Source organism: Podarcis raffonei, chromosome 10 (assembly GCF_027172205.1).
Source record: "Podarcis raffonei isolate rPodRaf1 chromosome 10, rPodRaf1.pri, whole genome shotgun sequence".
NCBI lineage: Eukaryota > Metazoa > Chordata > Lepidosauria > Squamata > Lacertidae > Podarcis > Podarcis raffonei.
Window position 1 is genome coordinate 69,360,408 of NC_070611.1, and position 13,396 is coordinate 69,373,803.

The 13,396-nt window shown below is 49.0% G+C and overlaps 1 protein-coding gene across 1 annotated transcript in view; it reads right to left on the reverse strand.

Moving 5' to 3' along the window:
• The window catches only part of PLXNA4 (plexin A4), a 590,122-nt gene that overhangs the window by 126,110 nt on the left and 450,616 nt on the right, over positions 1–13,396 (reverse strand). The window contains exon 10 of the mRNA XM_053407170.1: positions 3,879–4,079. Within this exon, the coding sequence (XP_053263145.1) occupies positions 3,879–4,079 (201 nt within the window). The remainder of the gene's footprint in view (positions 1–3,878; positions 4,080–13,396) is intronic.

Consider the following 13,396-nt stretch of genomic DNA (forward strand, 5'->3'; position numbering starts at 1 on the left):
TTAATTAACGCAGAGAAACAGCCACATGCCTGCCAGTGAGTTTCTCCCACTGTTTGTGATGCTTCCTATTTATTTATTTTCCTTAAATGTGCTCCCAAATTTGCGACCAATGTCAAACTATTCATGGTCCTTTGTTTTGACCATTTTCGCAGTGCCCGTTTTTAAATTTCGCACGACGCGCACTGATACAACACGCCGCTTCTCCACACGTTCCCACAAATGTTGTGATAACCATATAATAAAAGCAGATGCCAAGCGTGGAATCATACATGCGCTAGAGTGAAATAACAAATAATCATTAACGAGTGTATTTTGGTTGTTAATTATAGCTTACGTCTCCATTCTAATGCAGCTAAGCTTGAAGAGTTCCCAGCGGAGAACAGGGCTCTATATCATCTTGAACTTTATTACATTATTATATGGTGTCTTCTGTGTTATTGTATATACACTTGCACGCAGCCATATTACATTGCATTAATTTGTGGTATAGAAATACTTTTATAAATAAATAAGATTTGGACAATTTTATTGGCCCCTAATCAAGATTCCCTCTCCTTCTCCCTCTCCTTCCCCTGCTTTTCTTTTTTCTTAGGTGACAAAAATGCCCCAACTCCCAGCTCTGGGCAAGGAAGGAGGCTGCGGGAAGTTCAACCACACCAGCTAAAGAGGTCTCCTTCCACACCAAGAGCCCAGAACCAAATATAAACTGATTTCTTCCTTGATGGAGCAAGCTTGCTTTCTGCTGCTCCTGAGGGGTAAGACCCTGTGCTGGGCCCGGGGGTAACCCTTGAAACACGGTCCAGGACCGGACCAGTATCCAAAGGTTCCGCTGGGAGTCAGTCCGACAGGGCCAAGGCAGGAAACCAGTCAAGGGCAAGTACAGGATCTCAGGCAGGATGTAGCATACAGCAATGTTGCTCCCGCAACCTGGGGCGGAGTGCAACAGCCTTTTATCTTTGTCGGGGTAACGGCCGGTCCAAGTTTGAGAAAAAACAGACAGAAATATTCAAGCATTTCAGCTTTTCAAAAGAGGAAAGTGTGGCTTCACTTTTAGAACTTGAAAACGCTTGAATTGGCAAAACTAACTGTAGTTATAAGGTACCAATCAAATCAGAAATTAAGACTACAATGGAAATGGTTTGAAGATTATATGTCCAAACACTGCTCAAAAAATAATACGTTGATATGTTTGGATTAATGCTTGTAAAGTCGAATGAGAATAAATAATAGTAAGTTAAGAGAGTTAAGAAACAAAGATATAAATTGCAGTGGGAAATACAATAATATTGTACAAATGAAGGCGAATGTTGGTGGAGGGAAGTCACAAGGGTGTTTTAATGTTTGTCATTGGTGTTAGTAGCGTTTGTGAAATATTTGTGTTTACTTGTTTGTTTGTAAATAAAATAAAATAATAATTAGGAAAATAAGAAAATAAGAAAATGCTTGAATGATCTCAGTTCTTTCTGCTTAGCACCTTGATTCCTTGCGGGGCATGCAGCCTTGGCCAAATTGGACCCCCTACGCACATGTGCGCACACTGTGTATCTCATGGGTAAGCAAACTAAGCCCCAGGGGCCGGATCTGGCCCAATCACCTTCTCAATCCGGCCAGTGGATCCGGGAATCAGCCTGTTTTTCATTAGTAGAATGTGTCCTTTTATTTAAAATGCATCTCTGGGTTATTTGTGGGGCATAGGAATTTGTTCATGTTTTTTTTCAAAATATAGTCCGGCCCCCCACAAGGTCTGAGGGACTGTGGACCGGCCCCCTGCTGAAAAAGTTTTCTGACCCTTGGTATACCTCTTTATCTATCTTGCATCTTGCATCGTTCAGGAATTAGAATAGAAACACCTTATGGTTGGGTGCAGCCGATAACAGGCAATAGTGTTGCTAGCATCCTGCCTGTGCAGCTTTTTACAGGAATTATCCCACTCTCTTTCTATCCAACACCCCCCCCCCAAAAAAACCCTGAATTAGTATTCATTGCAAGGAAGGCACGATGTGATGTGCCTCAGATTCCTGCCTGTCTGAAGAGTGGCTTGACTTTAGAAAGCTCTGCTCGGGAGAGGAGAATAAAAGTTTGCAAAATAAATTAAAACCTTTCAGCCGAGTCCTTCCTGAGGCGAAAAGGAGCCTCCGAATGACACACAGGGGAGCGGAGGCGGAACACCCAGATCCAGATTTGTATAGAGGATTTAAATGGAAAAGAAGCTACATGTGCTGCAAAATTCTCTTAGAATCATCATTGTGCAGTTGGAGTCCATTCCACTGTCAAACAGCTGTTCCCACCCGGAAGTTCTTCCTTATTGTTTGGTTGGAATCTCCTCCCTTGACATTTGAATCTCATCGTTTCTGGTCCTCTCCTCTGGAGCCAAAGAAAGCAAGTTTGCTCCATCTTCCACGTGGCAGCCCATCAGATATTTGATATTTGAAGATATTTCAGATATTTGAAGATGGTTGTCATATTGCTTTGCAGTCTTCTCTTCTACAGACTCATATCCAACTCACTCTACTGATCCTCATTAAGGCTGGACTTAAAGACCATTTAAGGGACGCGGGTGGCGCTGTGGGTTAAACCACAGAGCCCAGGACTTGCCGATCAGAAGGTTGGCGGTTCGAATCCCTGTGATGGGGTGAGCTCCCGTTGCTCAGTCCCTGCTCCTGCCAACCTAGCAGTTCGAAAGCGTGTCAAAGTGCAAGTAGATAAATAAGTACCGCTCCAGCGGGAAGGTAAACAGCGTTTCTGTGCACTGCTCTGGTTTGCCAGAAGCGGCTTAGTCATGCTGGCCACATGACCCGGAAGCTGTACACGGCTCCCTTGGCCAATATAGCGAGATGAGCGCTGCAACCCCAGAGTCGGCCACAACTGGACCTAATGGTCAGGGGTCCCTTTACCTTAAAGACCATTTATCATCTTGGTCATGCAGCAATTATCCCAACCAGGAGAAAATGCCTTTAAAACTGCCAACCTGCTAGTAGGTGGAGCAGAGACCCACATCTTAAGAACATGCTGGATCAGGCCAAGGGCCTGCCGAGTCAAACAATCTCACAGTGGGCAATCAAGTGTCTGTGGGGAACCCTGAAGCAGGATTCGAACACAGAGAACTCTCCCCATCTGTGGTTTCCAGCAAGTGGCATTTGAAAGTATTGCCTCATCACGTGGACCTACTAGAACATAGATAGATTGCATGCCATCCATAGCCTTCACTTCGACCTACGCCTCTCCACCCCATGCACATCGTTTGACTGGAGAATTGCATCACAAAAATTCAGAGAAGCACGGTTCTCAAACGATAGCTCTGTTTCGGTCTTTGTGTTGGTTCGAAAAGTCTCCCATTAAAATGCAAACAAAATCACAATTGTCCCCAGGGCCGGATTTAGGTTTGATGAGGCCCTAAGCTACTGAAGGTAATGGGGCCCTTTATATGTCAACAACAAATTGCCGCTGTTTTTTGTGTTGAATATAAGCTATACGGTGATTTATGGACCTCATAGGTATCTCAAGCCATTTGCACATAACATTTTCAACCAGTCCATGCAGAATGTGGGTACCCTATATATAGAAAGGAGCAAACCAGTGATATTTTAGGGAGCAGGCTAGCAGGCGGGGCCCATGACTTACATCATAGGAGCCTACACAACACAAAACACTGTTGCTGTATGTAGGTTTTATTTTATTAGTTTTTTATCTTATATTTTGGAAATGTACATCCAGGTTTTTTCCCTTTAATTTTTTGGGGAGGCTCCAAGAGAGTAGGGCTCTAAGCTATAGCTTGTTTGGCTTATACGTAAATCCGGCACTGATTTTCCCCTATCTCTTCCTGCAGTCCAGCCCCCCTCTTCCCTTTCCCATGGCCCAGAGTGGCAGGGCTTACTCACTGATGTGTTTTGGCACTGGACGCTGGAGCTGTTGAACCGCAAAGCAGGCACCCTCTTCTCATTGCCCTGGATGCTGATGATGCACTCGTAGCCCCGCTGCCCGGACTGAGGCTGAGGAAGGTTCTTGGCCTTCAGCGTGATTGGCTTGATGACGTCCACAGGCACCAAGATCTTACTGACGTGCAGCAACTGGGGGCAGTCCTGGAGAAAGCAGGGAGGAGGAGGAGGCAGGATGGGAGGGGAAAGAAAGAAATTGTCCCATGCAGTTAGTAAAATGTTTAGCTACGTTTTCCTGATAGGCCGATTTGGAATCTGGCAACTCGCAGCGGCCTTAATTAGGTGTTGTCCTGCAAACTCTTACAGGTACAGAGGAGGCTTAACAAAGATGATAAATTGAAATTGAAATGGAAATACTTTATTGTCACTTGTACAACTTGTATACAGTGATATTACATGAGTACCCCCCACTCAGCTCTCTTAGACTTACTGTATTTTTCACTCCATAAGACACACTTTTTTCCTCTTAAAAACTAAGGGGAAATGTCTGTGCGTCTTATGGAGCGAATGTGTGGTCCCTGGAGCTGAATTGTGATCCTGCTTGCTGTCCTGGCTAATGGGATTCAGAATATTTTTTTTCTTTTTGTTTTCCTCTTCCAAAAACTAGGTGCGTCTTATGGAGCGAAATATACAGTAATTCCCCTCGTTTACTGACACACACACACACCAAACCCGAAAGTCAGTTGCCCTGTTGTTATCTTTTCATTCAGCAGCCTAACAGCCCACGGATAGAAGCTGTTCTTTACCCTGTTGGTGCGACTAATCATGCTTCTATATCTTCTGCCCCAGGGCAGGAGATCAAGAAAGTGCCTGACGGCCAATGGCCCATCTAATCCCGCACCCTATTCTTACAGTGGCCAACCAGGTGCCCCAGTGGGAAAACTGCAAGCAGGATCCAAGCACAAGAGCCCTTTCACCTCCTGTGGTCTCATGCAATCGGTATACGGAAGCATTACTGTCTCCAGCTGCCATCCATCAATCACCCTCTCCTCCATGAATTCGGTCTTTGGAAGCCCTCTAGTTTGGTGGTCATCACCACGGGAGCAAATTTCATAATTTAACCATGTGCAACGTTAAGAAGTATTTCCTTCCATCTGCCCTGAATCTTCCAACATTCAGATTCAACCAAGGCCGTCTTTAGCATATGCGGCGCCAGGGTGCAAAAAACTGCCCAGCACCCCCCATTTTTGGGGTGGGCAGGCCAAAGTTGTTGAGCTTTTTTGGGGGGGACGACGCTGTGGGTGAAGGGAGGAGAGCAATCCCCACAGAGGCTTGGGAGGGAAGCTATGTTCCTCATGTGAGCAGCATGCTTGCACAGGGTGGGCTTCTCGACAGCCTGCCAATCCCAGGCACACAGGAGGGCAGAGCCGGCTGGCTGCCTCAGCGCCCACAGCAGAAAAGCCTGTGGCGCTCTGACAGGCTCTGCTCCGCTCGACAGCAGCTGTCGGCTGGCCTGGTTCTTCAATCCCCAGACTCCAAATCTTGGCCCTGGACTCTCGGCCTAGCGTCCCTGAGAGCCTTGCGCCTGGGTGCCCTGCACCCCTAGCACCTATGGGTAAGCCGGTCCTGGATTCAACTACTATCCACCTTAGCCCACCTTGGTCCTTCTAACTTAGTGATGTCTGCATTGACTTGAGCAGCTTTCCAGGTCTCCAGGCAGGGGATGTTCCCCACTGTGATGGCCTGAGGAATCCCAGCCTGCACAGGAGTTCCCACCTCCAGAACCAGCTGAGCCGGGGCTGGTGCATGAGCCTGAAGGGTCCTCACCTGTGCTGGATCCTCAGGTGCAGGCACCAGCTGAGTCTGCTCTGGCTCCTGAGGTGATGGAGGACCCATTGCTTGCAGGTGCTCCACTCTCAGCCCCGTCAGGGGAAGCTGAGGTTGCCTCTGGGTCTGGTAACCCTCCAGCCTCTCCTGAGCTGCAGAGGCTCAGGGCAGAGAGGCGGAGGGAACTAAGTTCTCGCAGGAGGAGTGCTCGCCTCCGGGCCAGGAGAGGAGAGTCACCTGTGGACCGGGGCCGCCCTATGCTTCGGGGCAGATAAAAGCCAGCCAGCCCCAGTCTCAAGTTGCAGGAGCAACATTGTTGGTAACCTGTTCCTGCCTACACCCTGTCCTGCTCTTCTGCCAGAGTTCCTGACCTCACCCGACTCCCTGCCTTGGACCCAGCTTCAGCTTTGACGGACAGCCTCCATACCGCACCCTCGACCTCGGCCTGGACTTGGACCTCGCCGCACGGTTAACCCTTGGAACCAGCACACCCGCTTTACCTGGAGTTGCCACTGGGGCCTTCTGCATTCAAAGCAGCTGCTCTACTACTGAGCTGCGCTCCTTCCCCCTTTTATGTTATGCAGGAGAGATGCCCTTTAATATGTCCTCACCCTATTCTAATGAAAGGCTCTGTTTCCCAGAAGGAGAAGCAGCAAAGCAGCACATTCTGTGGGGGGCTGATTTCAGGTGCCCAGTTTCAAGAACTGGCGATGGGAAGGGAGGGATGAAGGGAAGGAGTGACTCAAAGCACCGGGAAGGGGAAGCAGAAAGACGTGTGACTTGAGAGAGAGATGCGGGCGGGATCTCTCCTCACAGCAGATGGCGGACGCGCCTCATGGGCACAAACAGTTGAGCAACACCAAGGAATGGATGAGCTGCGGAACAGCTGCAGTTACCCTGACTAGGAATGGCATTATGGAGACTGTCAATCATGCTGTTCTGTGGGTGAGATGGACCACAACTAGCATCAGGTGTGTTTGTGAGGAAAATATGCCCACCATGCCAGGCTCTGATCATACGGTATGGAATCCCCAAAAGCTTTCAACACGCTCACACACAGCATTTGTTGAATAATGCAATGCTATTTTAAAAAATGCAGAAATATGTATTCGTTTTGTAACAGCTGCATTTGTTGCCAGTTTGCTTTCTGGCCCAATTCAAGGTACTCCTGTTAAGTGTTTAAAGCCATAAATGACTCAGCCCCCAAATTTCTGGGAGACCCCCCCCCTTCCCTGCAGACCCCACTGGGGATTCAGATCAGAAGAGGGGATTTTTTTTGTAGGTCTGCAGGGCCTTCTCTGTGGCAACTCCTAAGTGAACATGAGAACAGACTTCTGGGTCCGGCCAATGGCCTGTCCAACCCAGCATGCTTTTCTCACAGTGACCAACCAGATGCCCATGGGAAACTCACAAGCAAGATTTGAGCATCATCATCATCATAATTTTTATACCCCGCCCATCTGGCCGGGCCTCCCCAGCCACTCTGAGCAGCTCCGAACAGAATATTAAAAACACTACAAAATATCAAACATTAAAAACTTCCCTAAACAGGACTGCCTTCAGATGTCTTCTAAAAGTCAGGTAGTTGTTTATTTCCTTGACATCTGGTGAGAGAGTGTTCCACAGGACGGGTGCCACTACCAAGAAGGCCCTCTGCCTGGTTCCCTGCAACCTCACTTCTTGCAGTGAGGGAACCTCCAGAAGGCCCTTGGAGCTGGACCTCAGTGTCCGGGCTGAACGATGGGGATGGAGACGCTCCTTCAGGTATACAGGACTGAGGCCGTTTAGGGCTTTAAAGGTCAGCACCAACACTTGGAATTGTGCTCGAAAACATACTGGGAGCCAATGTAGGTATTTCAAGACTTGTGTTATGTTGTCTCGGCGGCCACTGCCAGTCACCAGTTGGTAGAGCATGAGACTCTTAATCTCAGGGTTGCGGGTTCGATTCCTGCATTGCAGGGGGTTGGGCTAGATGATCCTCGTGGTCCCTTCCAACTCTACCATTCTGTGAGTCTCTATGCTGAAGACTCATCTCTGCCCCCAGGGCTTTGGCACCTGAGATGTGTGCATTCCTGCGACTGTAATTTGTCTTAAAACGCTTCTAAAGTTGCATTTTAAATGGTTGAGAGCCTTCCCAGGAACCTCAAGGTGAAGGGAGGTTAATAAATCAAATCAATAATAATGAAAAATAATAACCATAGGTGATCGAAGTCTATTTTTGGGAAAGGAACCTTGGGGTGGATCCCAGGAGGGGAAACTCAGAGCCAGAGCACAAAGACATGCAAGAAGGCCAGAGGGGTTAAGAAAAGGAGGCGATGTGAAGAAATTTGGAGATTTCCTTCTCTCACGCCACCCCAAGCCGGCGCCATAACCTTTTTGATCATCCTTGTTTCAAATTCATTAACAAGAGGCAATTGCAGAGGCCCCAATAAAAGGATTCGTTAGCATATAAAAAGGTTTGAGGCTCTGTTAGGAAGTTCATTATAGATAATTGAAGAGGCGAGGGCCGTTAAAAAGGCGAAATCCTCTTCCCAATGTGTGACTTTATCTGATTGACCTAATGTACTTCCTAATTGAAATTTTAAAAGGCAATTTCTTGGAAAGAGGGGATACAAGGGAGTTGCGGGTCTCGCCCTCTGTGTCCAAGCCTTGGGTACGGCCCAAGATGAGGAAGAGAGAACTTTTTAAAAATGGAGATCCTTCCCTAAACCACCTCCACCCTTATACTGAGCCCAAGAAATAAGCCATAGAAACTAGAATATACAGTCTGCAGTTGGGCAATGTTGGACTGGGACCTGGGAGACCAGGGTTCGAATCCCCACTCAGCCATTCAGTTCACCGGGTGACCCTGGGACAGAGGCGCCATCTTGAGACCAAGATGTGGGGAGGGCTGATGCACATTATGCACGCATGGCATCATGCACACAACTCATTGTTCTAGATATAGGTGGGTAGCCATGTTTGTCTGCCATAGTCAAAACAAAATAAAATAAATTCCTTCCTGTAGCACCTTAGAAACCAACTGTAATGGTTCTAGGGGTTGCTCGTGCGTAAGCCTGTGCCAACACCTGGCTGGGTTGCCTGAGTGAACCTTTTCTGTCCGGACAGCCACTCACTCGTGGCTGTCTCAATCGCTGGCAGAATCCGTCAGTGGGCGTTTCTTGAACTTCTTCCAGCAAAGAAGCTCTTTGACACCTAGTCTCCTCCTACTCTCCCTGTGCGGAAGCCTTCTGCGCAAGGAGGGTGTGGGCAGCAGAGGACCCTTACTCTCCCCGCTGGTCCCCAGCAAGGAGTCATGAGACCGCCTCGCCGATTCCCCCATCTGCCCCCCTTCTCCACTGGTGCTACACTGATTCTCTTCCCCAGAAGATGGGCTGCCTCTCCCCATCCCGGGACGCTCTCTGGAATCCCTCTGGAGCTTGCTCTCTCCCTCCGGCCCTGATGGCAGTTCCCTGACACCAACTAAGTTTGTTTGTTGGTCTCTAAGGTACAACACATTGTGTAAGTGCCGTGTGTGTGACATCACAAATGGGCAATGCGCATCATCGGGAGGAAGCTGAGTGGGGAGCCCAGTGTGGTCCCTCTCTCACACTCAGGAGTAACCAGCCGTTGAATCGCTCTGCGCTCGGCCTCCTCTGCTCCCTCAGCATCGAGGGGGCCCACCCCCGTGCCAGCAAATATTGCTGTGGTCAAAGAGCCCTCTACCCCTAGGAGCTGGTGCGCCTGCCATGGGGCCCGTTGCTGTCTCTCAGTCATTAACCTCCCTCTTTCCCCCGCAGGGTCGCTGTGAGGACAACAGGAGGATGTTGAGGCTCCTTTAAAACCCTATATGGCCTCGGTCCAGGATATCTGAAGGAGCATCTCCACTCCCATTGTTTATCCCAGACACCGAGGTCCAGCACCAAGGGCCTTCTGGTGGTTCCCTCCCTGCGAGAAGCCAAGTTACAGGGAACCAGGCAGAGGGCCTTCTCGGTGGTGGCCCCCGCCCTATGGAACGCCCTCCCACCAGATGTCAAAGAGAACAACAACTACCAGACTTTTAGAAGACATCTGAAGGCAGCCCTGTTTAGGGAAGCTTTTAATGTTTGATGTATTACGGTATTTTAATATTTTGTTGGAAGCTGCTCAGAGTGGCTGGGTATAAATAATAATAAAAAATAATAAATAAATAAATAAATAAATAAATAAATAAATAAATAAATAAATAATTTGCACAACAGCTCGAGCTCTTGGAAGGAAAGGTGGGGGTATAAATGTACTGAACAAAACCCCACAATTTGCATTCATCTGTAAATAATAATAATAATATTTTTTTATTTCTACCCCGCGCATCTGGCTGCGTTTCCCCAGCCACTCTGGGCGGCTTCCAACTGAATATTGAAAACAATATAACGTCACACATTAAGGCCCCGAGCCACCACGTCACTCCCAGGAGAGGCGCCTGACTCGGGCGCACTGCAGGCCAGGCCCCGCAGTAAGTGCTGACCCCCCACGGCGTGCCATCCCTCAAGATTGACACCCGGGGCGGTCCGCTCCCCCCTTCCTACGCCCCTGGTTCTGCCGCTGTACATGCATGCAGTGGCAGAACTAGGACCAAACTAGGATCAGACCACCATCCTAAATCTGACCAAAAGCTGGCTAAGGGGCTTAGGATGCGGCATAAACGCAGAGAGGGAGTCTACCAGCAGGGCAGTACAGTGGTACCTCTGGTTAAGAACTTAATTCATTCTGGAGGTCCGTTCTTAACCTGAAACTGTTCTTAACTTGATGTACCACTTTAGCTAACGGGGCCTCCCGCTGCCACTGCTGCTCGATTTCTGTTCTCATCCTGAAGCAAAGTTCTTAACCCGAGGTACTATTTCTGGGTTAGTGGAGTCTGTAACCTGAAGCATCTGTAATCTGAAGCATCTGTAACCCGAGGTACCACTGTAGTCCAAAGGGGCACCACCACCAAAACCTCTGTAGGTGCTGATATATTTTAAATCTTTGTTGCAAGCTGCCCAGAGCGGCTGAGGAAACCCAGCCAGATGGGCGGGGTACAAATAATAAATTATTATTATTATATTACCTACCAGCAGGGATTTGCCAGAGGTAGAGCTTGGAAGGCGATGAGAGTCTTTGGGTCCTGTCCTCACAAAATGGTAGAAAACGGCACCAGTAGTGTAGTCATTTCCCCTCTGAAGAATGCCAATGCAAGGAATTTAAGTTGTTCTCAATATTAACTGCATTTATCACCTCACCTTTTCCTCCAAGGGGCTCAAGGGGGGCGTACCTGTTTCTCCCCCCTCCCTTCATGCCCCACAACAATCCTGCGAGGTTGCTTAGGCCGAGCCCTTAGCTTGTTGTGATTTCTTTTGGCGGGTGCCGTTTCCCCCCTCTTTTCCTTACACTGCAACGCGTCTTTGACTGCGAGCAACAGCAACAATTTCCAAATGCATCCTGGCATCGCCTGCGTTTGTTTTTGTTTCTTGCGAAAAGAAGCCACGAGAAGCTGCAAACTAATGTGCCGGGGAAAGCAAGAGGCGGTAATAAGCATGCCATGCGCGGCGCATAGCTCCTGATTTACAGCTCGCACTGTGTTTACATTATTACACTACTAATTTCCACGGTCATAAAATCATATTTATATTTTATGCCACGGAGCAGGGGAAGGGGACTAAAGAGATCTTATTAGGCCATAAAAGAGGAATCAGGTCAGTGATAAGACAGGAAGGGCTTCAAGCCCTGTAAATTTCTTTTGTATCTTTTGGCCAGCCTCGCCACATCTCTCTCTCTCTTTCTCTCTCTCTCTCCCTCCACCCTTACCAACTCTGCCATCGCCTCCAAAGTCACACCCTTCCCTTGTGTAACAGAACCAGCCCAGGAGAGGCTCCAGCCGGTCAGAGGATCCTTTAACGCACCATATATTTTATCTGCATTTCCTAAAAGTTTACGGCGCCATTAGCTTGATGGATGACGTACATATTTATTGGCACAGAAGTAATAATGGAGAAGGAGAATGCCCATAACCTTAAAAGGTAACTGAGGAAAAGAAGTGCTGCCTGGGGGATTTATGGAAGGCATAAATGTCTGTAGATAACAACAGAATAATTGAGTATTGGACTGCTGGTGGCTCCGACAGACTCCATCCTAGTTAAGGGGGCTGTCAGGGACTCCTCCCCATAAAACCGGTTTTATTTCCTTTGTTTATTTTTTAGTGCTGGCGAGAAGCATCTGTGAGCAAAAGCCTGAGGATGCCCTCCCCTCTCTCTTACTCTCCATCCCAAGACATAGTTCAGGGGTCCCCAAACTAAGGCCTGCAGGCCTGATAAGGCCTGAGGGATTCGTCTATCCAGCCCGCGGCAACCTCTGCCGCCCGCTGCCCGCTCTTACCGGCGCTGCGCCGGGTGGCTGCCCACTTCCGGGTCGGAGGAGCACCAGAAATAGCTTGTGCGCATGTGCAAGCGTTATTTGCGCATGCGCAAGCATTATTTCTGGTGCACATTTGGGTCAGAGCAGGCTGGTGCACATGCTCACAAGCTGTTTCCGGTGCTCCTCTGACCCGGAAGTGCACTGGAAATCGTGTGTGCGCATGCGTATGGGCATGCGCTCCCCCACCCACCGGCCCGCCACGCAATCGGCGCTGGAGACACTGGCCCGAGGTGTGGTAAGTTTGCTGACCCCTGATCTAGGTCTTCTTCTTTTGCAATAAAGATCCTGCTCGATCAGGCCAATGGTCCATCTCGCCCGGCACCCTTTTCTCGCAGCAAGGCTTCTGAACCCTAGTTTCTGGAAACCTCAGGAGTGGGGTGTGCTATTGCACTTGAGTCCTACTTGCCAGTTGCCCACTGAGGCATCTGGTTAGCTACCATGAGAAGACAATGCCAGATTAGATGGTTCATTGGCCTGACCCAGCAAACCCTTCTTATGTTCTTATGGGAACTGCAGGAGGGCAGAGTGCAGACGCTCCCAGTGTCCCTATTTTCCAGGGACAGCCCTGGTTTTACGGAGCCACCTCAGTTTCTGATTTGATCCTGGAATGTCCCGCTTTTCCTTAAAGGTAAAAGTAAAGGGACCCCTGACCATTAGGTCCAGTCGTGGATGACTCTGGGGTTGTGGCACTCATCTCGCTTTATTGGCCGAGGGAGCCGGCGTACAGCTTCCGGGTCATGTGGCCAGCATGACTAAGCCGCTTCTGGCGAACCAGAGCAGCGCAAGGAAACACCGTTTACCTTCCTGCCAGAGTGGTACCTATTTATCTACTTTGCACTTTGACATGCTTTCAAACTGCTAGGTTGGCAGGAGCAGGGACCGAGCAACAGGCGCTCACCCCTTCGCAGGGATTCGAACCACCGGCCTTCCGATTGGCAAGCCCTAGGCACAGTGGTTTAACCCACAGCGCCACCCGCGTCCCGCTTTTCCTTAGGACATCCCTATTTTCATCGGAGGGTATGGTAGGATGTCCTTATTTTCACTGGAGAAATGGTGGAGGGTATAGAGCAGGCATAGGCAAACTCGGCCCTCCAGATGTTCTGGGACTACAACTCCCATCATCCCTAGCTAACAGGACCAGTGGTCAGGGATGATGGGAGTTGTAGTCCCAAAACAGCTGGAGGGCCGAGTTTTCCTATGCCTGGTGTAGAGTTATGCGAACCCTGAGCCAAGGAGATAAGTAACTATACAACCTTTAGAAAACATCTGAAGGCAGCCCTGTA